Below are 17635 nucleotides of genomic sequence, written 5' to 3'. Positions count from 1 at the left end.
GCGATTTGTAGATGAGTCAGACTCTCCAGGAAACATGGAGATATTTTTTGATTGTCTATTGGAGGAAAAAATATTTCAGGTAGTAAATACTTCACTTGTGGTGTGAGTATTCACTCCTACCAAAGTGTACTGCGTATTCTTTTAGGCTATTGCTATGCACATGTAAGTATTTGGATCTGTCCGTACTGCCCTGAGAGTTGCATTTTTCACTCAGTGGTATACGGTGAACAAGTGTACAGCTTTACGTCAGTGTTTTTAAAAACTGCAGTGTCATGTAGTCTATATTTATTAAATTAAATTGATTTAATTTTCCTGTAAGGCAATAATGAAGAAAAACAATTATTTTGAAGAATGTCTTGCTATGAATATCCTTGAGCACTTAGAAATGAAGTATAGTTAGAAGTAGAATCTTAGGGTCACAGGCATACTTGTTTAGATGTGTTGGCACTGCCAAATTTCCCTTCACAAATTTGTACCAAGTTATATTCAAGTTCTAGAAGGAGTTTTTATAAAGCTTTTAAAGCAAACTTAGAGAAACAATATTGACATGTGCCATATTAGACATCTGCAGAGGTTATATGCTGAACTTATCTTTTAAAATGGTGAATGAGTTAAGGCAATTAAATATCTGGAGCCTGTTTTGAACTGGAATGAAAAGTTTTTGCTTCTTGTGCATCGTTTACATCCTGGCTTGGTGTGGTATTCCGTGGCGAATTTGAAGTGATAGGTGTGTTTTTTTATGTTTTTTTTTTTTTTTTTCTCTGCATTTGTGTAATCCTCTCAGAAGCAAGGTATCTTGTACACTTTAATAGAAAAAGCAGCTATTAAAACTCATAAAAATGACATATTCTTTAGGAGCTATTTTTGTTAACAGGTGAGATTTCTAGAATTGTGATGAACTTAGAAGCACTTGTGCTGCCAGTACTGTTTGTGTAAGTTCTTTATTCACTAATTGCAGAAATCTGTTCCTCCTGTAGTTTCATTATATAGTAAAATAATAATAATGTGTTTAGAGATATAGAGAATGACCTCTGTCTCACAAGCATGGCATACTAGTTAGATTATAGAGGAGTAAATATAGTTTTTTGTTGAATGGAAATAAGATTTTTTTTTAAAGAAAAATTTCTCATGTTTTATATTATTTAAAATTCAAATTATGTACTGCTATACTACAATCCAGATATTGCAGAGCTAGACATACCATTAATATTTTAAAACATGAATTTACAGAATGTCTGGTTATCTCATCTTGTCCCCATCAGCTTTAGAATGAGAAAGTGAAATCCTTCCACTCTTGTAGTAGGAAAAACCTGCCATCGCTGATAGAGGAAAATGCATTCATAACAGAGACATATTACATAACATTTTTGAACATCCTTTTGTAAGGTATGGAAGCTATTTATATTTCCTGGACTTTTCATGGTCTACAGAAAACTACACCCCAATTTGGGTCATTTCATTTCTTGTGGCCATTGTAGATTTCCATGAATTAAAATATGTAACTATTTAATTTTAATGGTGACATTTAAAGTATTGCAGTAAAATATGAAAGTGATAGTTTTTGAAATCTACTTTCTTGTTTGAGTATCATAAAATGGAACAGAGAATATTATCCTAAAGAATCAAAAGTGTTCTTTGTGATATGTCTGGGGTAATGTTTTAATTCTTAATAATTTTGTATGTGGATTAGAACTAACTCAAAAATTCTTGCCAGTTCCATGAGATCAAAATGAGTAAGCAAACTTTGTTCATCCAATTTTAAAACTTGAGACGTTTCTGATATTTTTCATAACTTTATTTAATCCATTTCAGGTATTATCCATATAATACAAATGCCTTAAACCTTAGCTTTCAGTAAAAGATAACCATCTACCTCAGGAAATTTCAATTCAAGTAATCATTAGCATTTTGAGAGAGAGAAATAGTATTGAATACCATTTGCTTTTATTTGCTTTAGAGAAAAATAGCAACTTTCTCGATCTTCGTCAAATTCAGTTTGCCAGGTGTGTGCCATTCTTGCTTTTTTGGTTGTTCAAATTTAAATTTAGTATACTCTTAACTTATTGACAGATGTGTGGTGGCATTTTGTGGCACTTGAAATTATCACACACAATAGAGTATGCAGCAATTTCGCATATTGCACATTTTATATAAGCACTTCAGAAATATTTTATACTTCTGTTATTTGTTCATTTACAAGTTTGTTACCTTTTCTTTCTCTTTAAATACATATGTTTAGGTATAACTTGAGGTTGTATATGAAAATAATTTTCTTTTAAAAATGTTGAATTTCATGCTTAATTGAACAGTTGCCAAGTCATGTATGGGGATTAGGAGCTGGGGTTAGGGGAAGGAAATTATAACTATACTCAGTATCATAATTTGGCTCATAGTAATGAGACATTCAGTTCTTTAAACGCTAGTTATTGTGAAAGATTTTAAATAAACTACTCTTAAGTATTAACTTTTTGTTAGCCATACGTCCTTTTCATATGTTAGTATAAAATCCAGCAGATGAGCTAAAGGTAAAACAGGAAAACACCATTTTTTCATTTTTAGTATGAGAGTTGTGATGATTTATAATGTAATTTTTTTTTTTTTTTAATTTGAGTACAACCTCTTAAAATTTACTTTGTCATAGGAGGTTATTATGCTATGGTTAAGTACCATTCAACATCATATTGAAGACAGAAGAGTTGAACTACTAAGTCATGATTTTAACTAGTGTCTTTTTCTTTAGTCTAGAAATTCTAATGTAAAGAATTATTTTCAAAGGACAGTTGTGAGATTTCTTTTTTTACTGATCATGTATTATATCCACTCTTGGAATTTTCAAGAGATGTGGAAAACTTTTAGAAAGAGATTGAGTTTTAACTAAATTGTGTATCCAGTTACTTGTCAGATCAGGTCAGCATTGTGCTGATACAAATACAAATGTCATTGCCCACATCCTGTGCCTAAGATTGCAATGAAGAAAACAAAGGTGAAATTAAAGTTTTTTTTTAATTGTTTTATTTCTTTTCAGCATTGGTTTACTGAATTACCACCTGTGTTAACATTTGAATTGTCAAGATTTGAATTTAATCAGGCATTGGGAAGACCAGAAAAAATTCACAACAAATTAGAATTTCCCCAAGTTTTATATTTGGACAGGTATGGTTTGGTATACTACATGACTTAGTTAAAACAGTTGATTTTAACAGTGAGAAAATATTTTTAGGAGGAAAATTCTGCGTAATTTTCTTAGGATTAATTTTTACTTTTGCATAAAATGTCTAATACGTTTTGTCAAGGTAAATGAAGTTTACTTTGTATTAGAAAAGTACAGTTGTTGGCAATAATGTTATAAGAAATTTAAAAGTGAGATTAATTTTGTAATCTTAAAAATCAGAATTAAAAAAATACCATTTTGTATTATCCACCTTATATCTTACATAATTCTAAATGAATTGATGCTTTGTGGTGATGGCTACACTTAATATAATATTATATCTGCTTGCTTTTTTTTTTCCTTTGAGATGGAGTCTCGCTCAAGCTGCCCAGGCTTGACTCACTGCAACCACCATCTCTCGGGTTCAAGTGATTCTCCCATCTCAGCCTCCTGAGTAGCTGGGATTACAGGCACCTGCCGTCATGCCTGGCTAATTTTTGTATTTTAGTAGAGACAGGGTTTCACCATGTTGGCCAGACTGGTCTTGAACTCCTGACCTCAGATGATCTGCCTGCCTCGGCCTCCCAAAGTGCTAGGATTACAGGCATGAGCCACTGTGCCTGGCCATGTTGTATCTACTTGCATTATATTTGGAAATGCTAATGATTACCTTTTTCTGATAGATACATGCACAGAAACAGAGAAATAACGAGAATTAAGAGGGAAGAGATCAAGAGACTGAAAGATTACCTCACAGTGTTACAACAAAGGCTAGAAAGGTATTTTAACTTTTGTGAAGTTAGGAGATAATTATCAAAAACCATATATTTGGTGACTAGATTTTTAATTATAAGTTTGCTTTTAGTGATTTATAATTTTAGGAGTAGATAATATTGTGTGAATAGTTTTGAGTTTTGTTTGAAACTAAAAATCTGTAATTGACTTTAAAAATGATTCTAGTGGTTAAAATTAAATATTTCATTGTTAACAGATAATGTTTGACCTGCTAAAAATAGATACAAAGTTAAATGAATATAGTTTTGACCTTTTCTTTTTGCATGAAACTAAAGATTACTCTTGAGATTTCCATTAAAATGCATGGTACCTGAGTTTTTCTCCTTAAAACAGGATACAAACTCAGCTGCCTACCAGGCCTTCTCAGCATCTTCATAAAGGAGGAAATTGTCAGGTGTAAAATGGTATGTGCGGGGAGCCTAGAGAGCAATCTTTGTTACAGGAAATGAATGCCATTTCATACCAGTGGATGGTGCCATGTATGAGTTTAGCCTCACTGTCGTCTAGTGATTTGGATTATTTCTAAAAGAAGTCAGAATCTAGGATGAGAAATGTTCTACAAGCCAAACAGAAGTTTAAAGGCTGAAATGTCACTTAAGTCATTTTAGTTTGCAACCCCTGTTGTACTCTGTATTCCCCTATTTTAGGAATTTTAAAATTAGTAGTGTAAAACCTCTTATATCAAATAATATATCATAGTTAATGATTTTTATTCTTAAGTACCAGTAATTATGTTGAAAGATGATTAGTGATAAAAGATAGGAGGATAGTATATGTCACCATCTTGATAATGAGACTAGATGCCAGATCTAAAAATAAAAACAGTCTCAGGACATATCAGTTTTCATCTTCCTGTTGAGTTACAATTTAGAACAGCATTTACAAATTGTAGCATTATACACTTACATTCAGTTTCAATCAGCCTTGGTTTCCTGTCTTTGGAGAACATTTAATGTTTTCCATAAATGTATATTCAATTTTACCATCTTCATTTTAAAGCAAATGAATTTTGCTGAGGACATTTTATTGAAGTTACTGTATCATGTTTTATAATAATTAATAAAAACCAAAATATGCTGTATACAGAAATAAAAGCATTTGTACATTTTATGATTGACAGATATTTAAGCTATGGTTCTGGTCCCAAACGATTCCCCTTGGTAGATGTTCTTCAGTATGCATTGGAATTTGCCTCCAGTAAACCTGTTTGCACTTCTCCTGTTGATGATATTGATGCTAGTTCCCCATCTAGTGGTTCCATACCATCACAGACATTACCAAGGTAAAAAGTAATCTTGATGCAAAAGACAGTTTTGTTATCTTTATTACATAATGAGGACTGCTGCCTTTAAAGATGGTTTTTGTAAAATGTATGCTTTAATTTATTTTAGTGAACTGTTAAGAGTATATTCACTTAGAAGATTCTGTATCCCCTGGGATTTTTCTTATCTCAGTGGATTTTATGGTTATAGATTAAAATTTTAATCACATTTGCTCAGAATTATAGTTTAGAATGTTTTAGTATGTACTTATATAAGATTCACCATTTTATGATCCATAAAAATAGTACTGTCAAATTAGAATTTGTTTCTGTAATGTAAGCTGATAAGGGAAAATTCTCGTAATACCATGCATAAGATTTTGTAGTTTTTAAAAAATAAATATGAGTAAGATGTTTTTACTCTAAAGCTACAACTTCATCCTAAAATAATTTAGTTCTTATATATTAAAAATCTCAGTAGGATATTAGATCAATCTACATATTTCTTAAGATTTTTTCTTTTGAATTATAAGCCAATTTAATACTTTTGATCTGGCACAATCTTTGTCGGGAGCTTCAGTTTTAAAGGTTGATAACAAATACTCTGTGCTTTAAAAATACAGCACAACAGAACAACAGGGAGCCCCATCTTCAGAACTGCCAAGCACATCACCTTCATCAGTTGCTGCCATTTCATCGAGATCAGTAATACACAAACCATTCACTCAGTCCCGAATTCCTCCAGATTTGCCCATGCATCCGGCACCAAGGCACATAACAGAAGAAGAACTTTCTGTGCTGGAAAGTTGTTTACATCGCTGGAGGACAGAAATAGAAAATGACACCAGAGGTAAGAAGCATCTCATAGCATGGTTACTATTACCTCAGATGGATATGTATGTTAATATTGAGAAGGGAAATTGCATCTGGATTTTATATTTAAATATAGTCATTTTTCTCTTCTAGAAAGGATGTTATGTAAGATAAACCAGACTGGCTCCCCATTTTTATAATCTCAATGTCAAGTTCACAAGGACCAAAAGATTTTCCCCAGATTGCTTAGCTGATTAATGACATAGCAGATGGCCTGATTTTCTAGTTTACTGCTCTGAATTTATATCAAACTGGTATTCATAGCTACTCCATTGGAGAAATGTCATACAGCATCAGTGTTTGTACATAACAATTAGGTATTTAATCTAAGTTTGCACTGGAAGTTCCAGTGATAAAATATTTTCTTTAGGCTTAAGAATTAAAAATGTGGATTTTTATTTTTAATCTGCTTTAACAGATTCCTAAACATCTATGATTCCATTACTAGTCTGTAACAGTTTTTACTGGCATGCAGCAAAATAAGAAAAATAAGGACAGTGCTCTGGGTGTGTGTGGGGTGTGTGTGTGTGTGTGTGTGTGTGTGTGTGTGTGTGTATGTCTGTGTGTCTGTGTCTTGTTAAATTGCCATCTGTCCTTTCTTGGACGGAACTCTCTTTTATTCTTTTCTATTTTTTCTTTTTTCAGAGTAAGTTATTCTGAACTTTTCTCTCTTCTACTTTGCTGCTGTTAAAGTGTACTTAAAAAAATGGATTATGGTAGATTTTATTACATTTTCTTTTCTTACATGTGAATATATAACTCTCTACTATCATTCCCCAATTTTATGCTAATTTATTGCTTTATTAAAAAATGAGAAACTATGTGATGTGATTGGAATTATATTAAACAATATTGATTGTTGTACTTTAAATGACCAACTTAACTCTTTATAGACAATATTTGGAAAAGAACGGCCCTAATTTAATAAGAAGTACATAGGATATGATGGTGACTAACAGCATTGGTAGCTGTCAAGATTTTTTAGTATTTTTCAAATAAGAGGGAATTTAAAAAAATATTCGAACTTATTTACAAATATTAATCAAGCATATAATGTTGATGAAACACTATGTTAGATGTTGGATAATTTTCTACTCATCATGGCTGATTGCTTTTAAAAGATTACATTCAGGGGGTAGAAGCTAGGAAATTTTTGTCGCCTAAGTAGTGGCATTGAGGGAGGGAAGAAGTGAATGTAGTTAAAATTGTGTTTGAAGACCACTGACTGATGTGAGTCATTGGCTAGAGGTAAGAGAGAGGGAGTAATCAAATGATTCTCTTAGCTCATAATGGGATGAATAACCAAAGAGAAAGTATTTTGGAAAAAAGGTAAACCAGTGTGCAAAGAAGTTCCCACTCAGGGAAGGAAAGAGAAATATCAGTTCTCTTTTGGCCATTTTAAGTTTGAAGAGCTTGAGGGACATTCATGTGATAAGATTTTTATATTTAATACTATCGATCCGGAAAGAAAGTTTTCCTTAGGAAATTTGTTTTCTTTCTTTCATTCCTATTGATATTAGCAGTTAGCATTATTTTGTAAACTATTGTGTAATATTCCAACACATGATGTAATTCATTTAATTTCCATATTAATATTAACTAGATAGTGCTGGTCTTCTACATATATATTTATACACTTCCATAAGTAGGATATATGATAAATTCTTTTTTTAAAACATTTATATTTAGGGGTACATGTGCAGGTTTGTTAAAAAGGTAAATTACATGTCTTGGGGGTTTGGTGTAAGATTATTTCATCATGCAGGTAAAAAGCATAGTACCCGATAGTTAGTTTTTTAGTCCTTACCCTCCTCCCACCCTTCACCCTAATGTAGGCCCCAATGTCTACTATTTCTTTATGTCTACCATTTCTGCTTCAGAGTATGTATATTTTAAATGTTGACGACTGCTTTAAAATTGTAACTCCAAAACATTAAGACAGTTTGCATTCCCACAGTGTAATTTCTTACACTGCTGTCAGTATTATCCCTAGCCCTGGACACTTTTTAGTAGTTTTTTTATAGTTGAAAAATGGTATTTTAGTGTTTTGATTTGTATTCTCTTAGTTATGAGTAAAATTGGATATTTATATTTTTCTGTAAATTTCTTGTTTGTGACATTTGCCCATTTTTAAAATATTGAGCCATTTGTCTTTTTCTTACTGCTTAATAGAAAGTTTAATGTATTACTAATATTAGCCCTTTGCCTGTAGTATAATATATACTACAGATACTATTTTGCCAGTGTTCCATTTGATTTTCTTTATGTTGGTGGTGTTTTGTTATTATAATATACATTTTTTAAAGTGTTGGGCGGAGAGGATCATATCTTTTCCTGTAAGGTTACTGGATTTTCCGACAGGCTTAGACAGGTCTTTCCCCACTCTGAAGTTTGCTTATTTTTTTTAAGGGTTTTTCAAGGTTTCTTCCTGATTGGTTCAACAGCTTCACAATATAATGTGGTTACACTATAACCATTTCCTTACTGACAGAGATTAGGTTATCTTGTTTTTAAAAATTATGAACAGTATGACTGTGAACATCCCTACCTCTGAACAATTTTGTAGGATTATTTTCTACTAGAAGTAGAAATAATTGGCTTGAGAGTGCCATAATTTTATTCTCATTGGTGATTGTAGTTGATTTTTATTCAGTTACATGTGTGTATAAGATATGTGGTTAACATATTTTGCTTTTTTCTTATGTTCACTTATTTTATAGAAGTATGTAAGGAAGCTTAGCTCTCATTTTCATTGAAACTCTCCTTTATGGATTTGAACAAATTTCACTGCTATTGGCTCTGTACATTTTCTAGAGCATATTTATTTTTTAACTATGCACCTCTATAGTGTCTTTTATTAAGAATAACTATAGTTCATTTTGTATAGATTCCAGATGGTAATGTTTTTTAAGAAAACTTTTAGGAAATTTTTTCTATTCCTCTAACATGTTTGTAGGAAAACCATTTGTCCTTATAAGTCTCAGTAGAAACACACTTGATGTTAATCGTTAAATGACACCTTATATCCTTAGATTTGCAGGAAAGCATATCCAGAATCCATCGAACAATTGAACTAATGTACTCGGACAAATCTATGATACAAGTAAGTGAAATTTCGAGGTAGTAATCATTGTCAAAATTATTTACATGTATTTTAATTTAACTTCACGTTATTTATCTTAATCTAATTTTTCTTCACATGTTTCCTTTTAAAATGTTGGTAAATCTTATTGTAAAATAATAAGGGTGTGCAATATGTACAGTGTTACAGTTCAACTGAATGGGAAAATTTTATAACAAATTTATAACAAAATCTATGACAAGTTTTCCTCATTCAATTGTATTCTCAAACCATATGTGTTGTGTACTCTTCTTAGTATTTTACAGTAAAATTTACCAAAGTTTTTCAAAAGACTATAGCATTTTTAAAAAGTTTTGTGGGAGAAAATCTATGGTTGTTAAAGGATATTAAGATTTGGGAAGAAACTTTAGGACTCTGTTACATTTTACTGTTTTGTTAACCATCAATTTAGAATTCTAAAGACTTAGACACATTTACTATATATAATACTGTTAACTATAAGTTCTTTATTCAAAAGAAACAATCCAATGTACGATAAATATTTTTAGTTTTTCAAAAATCATCTTTAACCTGTATACCTGTCAACTTTACATATCTTTAGCTTATTTAGATTCCGTCTTTTTAAAGTTTTGTAGTTTAGTTTCTTCACAATTTTAATCCCAGGTAGTTGTCACTCATTTAAAAAAAGGAAAATGCTCCTATGGTTTTTTCCAAACAGGTTGTTTGTGGGTTTCATGAAATTTGGTACAGTAGACTACATAATTGTATTTTAACTCTTCTTTTTTTTCACATTTAGGTTCCTTATCGATTACATGCTGTTTTAGTTCATGAAGGCCAAGCTAATGCTGGGCACTACTGGGCATATATTTTTGATCATCGGGAAAGCAGGTGGATGAAGTACAATGATATTGCTGTGACAAAATCATCATGGGAAGAGCTAGTGAGAGACTCATTTGGTGGTTACAGAAATGCCAGTGCATACTGTTTAATGTATATAAATGATAAGGCTCAGTTCTTAATACAAGGTAAGAATATATAGGGTGGTATATATTTTTAAATAGTCATAAAAGTGACTGGTCTGTGGTGTGATTAGTTGTGAGTAGGAAATGCTACTGCATTTGATGAGACTGAATTGAAAAGTAACATCAGCAGGGCTAGGAATTGACATGTATTTTGTATTCGAGGTTAACTATTAAAGGTAAATATGACCTTTTTTTGTTTTTGCTAAAAACACTTAAATGACTGTTTCACACACTGACTCATATTTAACTCCTTAGCCTAACATATATGGCCTCTTTTCTTGGCTTCTGATTATCTACCCACCTTCATTGATCTCCACTGTTCATTTTGAATTTATATACTTTACTGAACTTCTTGCTGTATCTGCTCATTTCAAACCATTTCACACACATGTTCTTATATATTTTATTTTTTGCTAGTAATTCTTTTGCCTCATTCTTGTGTATCCGTCCAGATTGAATTCAGGTGTCATTTTCCCTGCAAACTATTTCTTGATCTGCCAGAAAGTACCTCTCCTTATGCTCTCCTAGCATTTGTCTACTGGACATTTACGGTTTTGTACTGAAATTGTGTCACAACTTATTCTGCACATATCTCTCTCATCTGCTCAAGGCCAGAGACAATGTCACACTATGTCTGAGTCTCTCTATTTCTGATACTCTGATATATGCTTTGCGTATAGAAAACAGTAAAGGTTTGTTGAAACTGATAAAAATTATCTTTTTGTATTTAGTCATTTGGCAAAAGCAACTAGGTAATCCACTTCTTATTGAAAAAATAAAGTTTATTTTTGTGTGTGTTTAGTAGAAGTTGAGTAATTCTTCTAAATGCTCTTTATGTAGCGGTTTTTAAAAATCTTGCTATATTGGTTTTCATAATTGCCTATTTAAGTCTATACTTAATTTCTTCATATGACAAACAACTTTAGTTTTATTTTGAACTAATAAGGTTAACATGGTTATGAGTTGTTTACCTTTTGTGAAAAGTTTTACTTTTTGAGTAATCAAACATCTGGTATTTTCCAATAATGGCAAAAGTAGTACTACATCATTGTTAGAGTAGCAAAAAAAAATTGGTTTTGCATTTTCTCTCATTTCTACTCTTCAAATAAAAAGAAAAAATCAGAGACCATTACTTGTGATGGATTATTAGATATTTTTATCATTGTTTTCTGAGCATTTGTTTTGAATATTTAAAAGTTTTTAATTTGCTAAACAGTAGTAATTCTTAAGTAATATTGAAGTGGTTAAGTGGGAATAATTCATAGTTTAAATCCTATTTGAAATGACATCTGTTTTGAGCTTTGCATTTTCCCTTTAATTCTTAATTTTATACTAGTTTTTGAAATATGATTTGCAGAGGAGTTTAATAAAGAAACTGGGCAGCCCCTTGTTGGTATAGAAACATTACCACCAGATTTGAGAGACTTTGTTGAGGAAGACAACCAACGATTTGAAAAAGAACTAGAAGAATGGGATGCACAACTTGCACAGAAAGCTTTGCAGGAAAAGCTTTTAGCATCTCAGAAATTGAGAGAATCAGAGACTTCTGTGACAACAGGTTTGTCCATTTTTATTAAGTTGTATTTGATTATCAGTATTATTATATTATTGTTAAATGCTAGATATACTCATTAGAAAAAAGGTTTAGCTATGTTAAAGTATGAAGAAATCAGTGGAAATCATCTCATATTCCATCACTCAGATTATCACAGTTAACAATTTACCCCTTTGCCAGACACCACTGTGTACATTAATATGTTTTTCAAGATAAATAAGATAATTTTCCTTTTTCTCTGCTACCCTGCCTGTGTTTTGTGGGCTTGAATTTTCTTGGCAAGTAGCAGAGAAAATTGTGAAATCAGCAAGAAACCCAAACCAATTCACTAAAGCTATCGAGAGTAGTAATTTCAAAGATGACCAAAATAATATTACTGGTATATTCATATATACTTTAATAGTGAAATACTACCATTAATAACTATTTGATTTTTTTCAGAATACTTAAGAGAAAATTGACCAAAGGTGTTTAGTGTATCACAAGTAAAAAATAAGTCTATAGGCTTGTAAAACAAAGACATAAATGCATAAACATAAATATTTAAAAACACTTCTTAAATGAACTGTTAGCTGATGATGTCAATAAAATAAGTCAAAGTAAACACTGTATAAGAATTAAGAAAATAGTTTCTAGTAAAATTGAAAATATATTGTCTTTTTTTTTTTTTTAAAGATTAATCTTATCACTGAGTTGCAAATATGCTTTAGGGCAACATGTTTTCTGGTATAGAAAATGCTATTTCTCTGTACAAGTTGGCGTAATGAGAAATTAAGTCCATGTGCTTTTCTCAGACTCTCATTTGTCTCTTTTTATAACTGCTAGTGGATGTTACTGAATAACCTCTTTTTTTTTTTTTTTTGCAAGAGCTACGTGTTTTGTTTTTTAAGGAAGGAGTTTTTGTTGTTTTAGTTTCATCTTTTGCAGACAGAGATTTCCTTGCAGCACTACCTGGTTGGGTTTCAGCATTATCATTTGAACTTTAGAAGAAATTACTACTTCAATAGAAGATTGTTTTATAGTACTCAATGTAGTATTGTGACTGATGCAGGCATGCACAAATCTGACCAGATATGTAACTTGTTTTCATGTAGCTCAAATAGTTGTCATTGATTTTGATCCTGAGAGGCAGATAATTCAGCATTTTTAAAAAAGATAGTAGTGTGACACCAACATTTTGATATTCCAGTGTTGCAGAGAATACCACCATTATAGTGGCTGATGAGCTCTACCATTATGAAAGACTGCACATTTTTCCCCCACATGTAAAGGGCTATTACATAGAACAGGTGAAGCTTTGTGGGTCCACAACAATGTAGTTTTTAGTAGATAATCAAGAGCTACCTAAGCTCAAATCACAGGGTAATAACTGTATTATAGTTTCTTTTTTAAAACATTTCTGTCCCTTTGTAAATTCCTGCTTTGCGTTCTGTACATATTCTTTCCAAATCACTCCTCAGAACCTATCTCAAGATGGAGCTGCTGTGTTATTCTTCCCTTACCATTTACTTATTCCTATCACATGTGACTATTCTTGTTATTAGGAGGAGGAAGGGGCTGCATAATTTAGTATAAGCAGTATATTACCTAAGCTCCCAGACACAGGTGAATCATCCATTTATTGATTGAGCTTCAGTTTTATTCTTGGCTCACCTATATTTTGTGATATCAAAATATTAAGTTTTATTCTCCTTCCCCTCTTCATCTTGGCTGTTTCTTGTAAGTCTCTCCAGATTTACAGAGTTAACATATTTATTTCTGCTTTGTCAAAGTAATATATATTCCCAACTAATATTCCCATTTGTTAAGGACTAGTTGTGCCCCATCCCCGTTTTACATTCGTCACATCTTTTTTCTTTTTTTGTAAAAAGGCCTTATTTGTATACCTACATCCATTTTCATGATCAGTACATCTGATTATACACTTTATAGGGTGTTTTGTAATTTTTTAAAATGTAATATTAGGTATCGGATATATATTTTCATGTCTCTTTATCATGTAAAATAAACTTGAACTGAATGTTGATATATATCTGGGAGGAACCAGAATAACTAAAAGAGATGGAAATGATCAATTCTTATTCCTAGATAACTGTTATAATTATCTTCCAGCGTGGGTTTTTAGAAAGCAGTAGAAATACTACCTCTGTAGGAAACATTGTGTCCTCTATAGACTTGATGGATATATGCACTTGATTTGAGTTAGTAGAAATAGAATGTGCCAAGTCCATAAATTTATTGAGTGAGATTGTTATTTAAAAGTTTGGTTGCTATTAGTATATTGTCCTTGAGATTATATTAAGACATTTGTCCTCTGTTTCAGGATAGTTTCACATATCAAAATTGAACAAGGCTAATATTTGATTAGAACCATTTATTCCTTATTATTAATAGAGGAATTGTATTTTAATGCCCATACCATCTATTTCTGATTCTTCTCTTAGTTTTCAAAGTAAGTAATTTAATTTGGTATAGTAATTCCAGGATCTCAAAGCAAACTTGTATTTTAATCTCTCGGGTGTTCACTATTATGAGTGACTAGTGGAAGTAATAAAAGGAAATCTCGTTAATAAAATCCAACAGAATGATTTTTGTTAAGATTTCTGGCCAGCCATTCTTTGCTATGAATGTATGCATCAGAATTACTAGGGGAATTTTTTTCTGAGTATGAACAACACACCCTGCCTAAGACCACTTAAGACACACTGGAATCAAAATTTCTGGAGAAAGGATCTGATATGATCCTATCTTAAAGAGATCTTCAGATAATTCAAAGGTATACTTCTGGTTAAGCAGCACGACGCTAGGCTGAATTTATAAAACAAATTATTCTGGAGAGAAGAGTGTTGTCTGATTTACTATTTTACACTTATGTTACTTTTGCCTTATTCAAGAAGTATCTGAAGTCTTTACAACATAGCACACCCAGATTTTTTAAAAAATAAGGAAACACTAGTTAAGATTGGTATGAAATGTGTTGCATAAGGTTTTATAAATTTGTCTAGAGGCAGAAGGTAGAGTTGGCTCTGGGACTTTGTTACAAACACTGTCTACAAGTTAAAAATACGTTGAAGTTCCAGGAGAGTACAGTGGATCCTGAGAGTAAGACCTGGTAGAAAGAACAGTATCTTCAGTGTTCTCAGGTTCCTTGAAAGCAGGAAGCAGGAACTGGGTGATATTCCCTTTTTTTTTTTTTTTTTTTCAGACAGTTTTGCTTTGTCACCCAGACTGGAGTGCAGTGGCACGATCTTGGCTCACTGCAACCTCTGCCTCCTGGGGTCAAGCAATTCTTGTGCCTCAGCCTCCTGAGTAGCTGGGACTACAGGCGTATAATACCACATGGGGCTTTTTTTTTGTATTTTAGTGGAGATGAGGTTTCACCATGTTGACCAGGCTAGCCTCGAACTTCAACTCCTGAGCTTGGGCAATCCGCCTGCCTCAGCCTCCCAAAGTGCTAAGGTTACAGGCATGAGCTACCACACCAGGCCTGGTGGTATTCTTATTTATCTCTCTAGCATCTAGTATAATAAATGACATATGGTAGATGTTTCTTGAAAATTTTCTATTTATAAATTGAATTCATTCCCTATGGAGAGTCCAGTAGTGAATTTACTGGGTGATCCTCAGTGTAGGAGAACACACAGTTTTAAAGTAGAAACAAAACAGTCACACACGAAGGAGGGGGGCCAAATATGTGTAGTGAGGATGTAGCTCTTTCTTCTGGATAAATTTATAGTTTGACTCTGGTTTCTAAACCTCTCTTCCCTGCACCCCTCAGATTTTCTTTGGAATGGAGCCCAGGAATCTGAAATTTCAAAAGCTCTACCACTGTTACTATGCAATCACCTTATCATGGCACTTTGTAGGCTCTTAGAGGGTATTGTGGACTTTTAAATACATTTCTAGAAATGGATGGACTATATATCTCTCAGGCAGTCCCCTTTAAACCTTTTCCAATGTGACTGTAGTAAGTATGACGTATTAGTAAGTTAACAAGTACTTCTGAAAGATATCAGAGGTGCTGGTATTATTTTTATAGTTAAGAGCAGATCCTTATTCCTTAATAGAAAGCCAGTTGGTGGTAAAGTTGATTTTAAAATAGTGAAGACCATAACCAGGAAATATGCATAACTAAAAAACCCCCAAACCTCCTTACTCCCCTGTTTTAACGTGAAGATGAACAAAAGGAGCTGGCTCAGAGTTCTCTCAGGATGTTGAGTCGTCTTCTGTAACAGCTAGAGAAGCATGGCTGGAAAATCTGTTTTGTGGAGGCCAGTCATTCGAAAATCTTAGAAAAACACCCATAGAAAAAAATGAGTGACTTGAGAGAAACTTTAGGAATAAGGATATTATTTATCTCCCTAGAGAACGGATTATTCATGGTGAAATGAGTGCGTTAAAAAAAACTTTTTTTTTTTTTTTGTTTCCAGTCTCCCAGAGTTTCAAACAATTGTATGTTCACCTACTGTGACTAAAATGCCACTAGTTCCCTATATACATAGGGAAAACGCTGGAGAAAATTGTTCTTTCTGACATTTAGCCAGTTAGGGAATTTATAGCTGTAGGCCGCTAGGGATGAGGTTTTTAATAGGGTTAGAGGATGAACAACAATTGTATTATATGGTGAAAGCAAAACTTTTTGTTCTGCTGTTGTTCCTAACAAAGAAACAGAAATAGCTAAAGTGGATGGTAGAGTATCAGTTGTGTGAGCCTTCCATACAGAACAACACGATATAACCAGTACGTGTTACGCTAATACAGAGAGTAATTCGTTTTGTTTAAAAATATGGGTAGGTAGGTAAAGGCTGGAAGTAATCTATCAGAAATTTTAATAGTGCTTATCTCTGAGTAATGCAAAGAGCTTTTAATTTTCCTCATTTTTTTCTTGTTTGTTCTATAAACACTTTTATTCTTTGGTGTAATAAAATAAAGACAAAACTTCTTTTTTGTCTTCTTTGAGGATTTTTTTATGAGGATTTTATTTTATAATCTGATTCCCTTATAATTCTTCCAAGCCTACTTCCCTGTGAGTAGCCTATATTTCATCTGTACCAGATTACTCCCCATTTCTCTTGCATGTAGGAAATTTTCCTGTCATTATGGCATTGCTCATGAAGTATCCTTCATCTTAAAAATGTTTGTCATCAGTGCTCATGAATGTTTGTGTATTCTTTAAGATCTTCCTCATATCCCAGAGTCTTTATGATTTCTCAGCCCTTCTGTAGCAGCTGTTATCTTTTTCCTCTTAATTCTCACCTCACTACCAGTTGTATTATGTTCTTCTCTATCATCCTTATATTTTAGCTTGCCTTCCAATGTAGAGGCTCATATATAGCAGGGATTTTATGAATCTTTGATCAGACCTTACAATGTGCTACTCCTTCTTTACAATGTGCTATTCCTTCTGCCTAGAATCTTTTCTATTCTCATCTCCAAGATAATCTGTAAATCCTTCTAGACTCACTTAAGTTAGCACCTCTCCTAGTGTTTCTTAACAGGCAGCATTATCTCAAATGTGTGTATTGGGTCCACAGTGCTTTTATAAAACCTTGTGCGTAACTTTTATTGCATTTATCACATTGTATATTAATAGAATGTATATCAGATTTTACTGAGAGATTCTTAAAATGCTTGATGTATTTAATTTTTTTTTTTTACATTTTTAATACCTAATACAATACTGAATATAGTACAGGTTCAATAAACATGTGAATGCAATTTGAATTTTTTGTTTCCCATCTCCCAGGATGTCAAACTGTTGTAGGTTCAACTATCATGGCAACAAAACCACTTACATAAGTTCCCTGGGAGGAATATACATAGGGCAAACCCTAGAGAAATTTTTTTTATATGACATTTAGCCAGAAGCATTCACTGTTACTCATAACATTTTTGC

General features: G+C 32.4%; 1 protein-coding gene across 8 annotated transcripts in view; it reads left to right on the top strand.

The window, feature by feature from the left end:
- Positions 1–17635, top strand: part of USP25 (ubiquitin specific peptidase 25) — a 142550-nt gene that overhangs the window by 89339 nt on the left and 35576 nt on the right. For all 8 annotated transcript variants that reach the window (XM_074389475.1, XM_074389474.1, XM_039480513.2 and 5 more), the window contains 7 exons: positions 3026–3153; positions 3835–3930; positions 5067–5228; positions 5831–6057; positions 9113–9183; positions 9959–10187; positions 11542–11742. In XM_074389475.1, coding sequence (XP_074245576.1) covers positions 3026–3153; positions 3835–3930; positions 5067–5228; positions 5831–6057; positions 9113–9183; positions 9959–10187; positions 11542–11742 — 1114 coding nt within the window. The remainder of the gene's footprint in view (positions 1–3025; positions 3154–3834; positions 3931–5066; positions 5229–5830; positions 6058–9112; positions 9184–9958; positions 10188–11541; positions 11743–17635) is intronic.

This window comes from Saimiri boliviensis, chromosome 18 (assembly GCF_048565385.1).
Source record: "Saimiri boliviensis isolate mSaiBol1 chromosome 18, mSaiBol1.pri, whole genome shotgun sequence".
NCBI lineage: Eukaryota > Metazoa > Chordata > Mammalia > Primates > Cebidae > Saimiri > Saimiri boliviensis.
The sequence above is the reverse complement of the archived record's forward strand: the minus strand, read 5'-3'. Positions and strand labels throughout refer to the sequence as shown.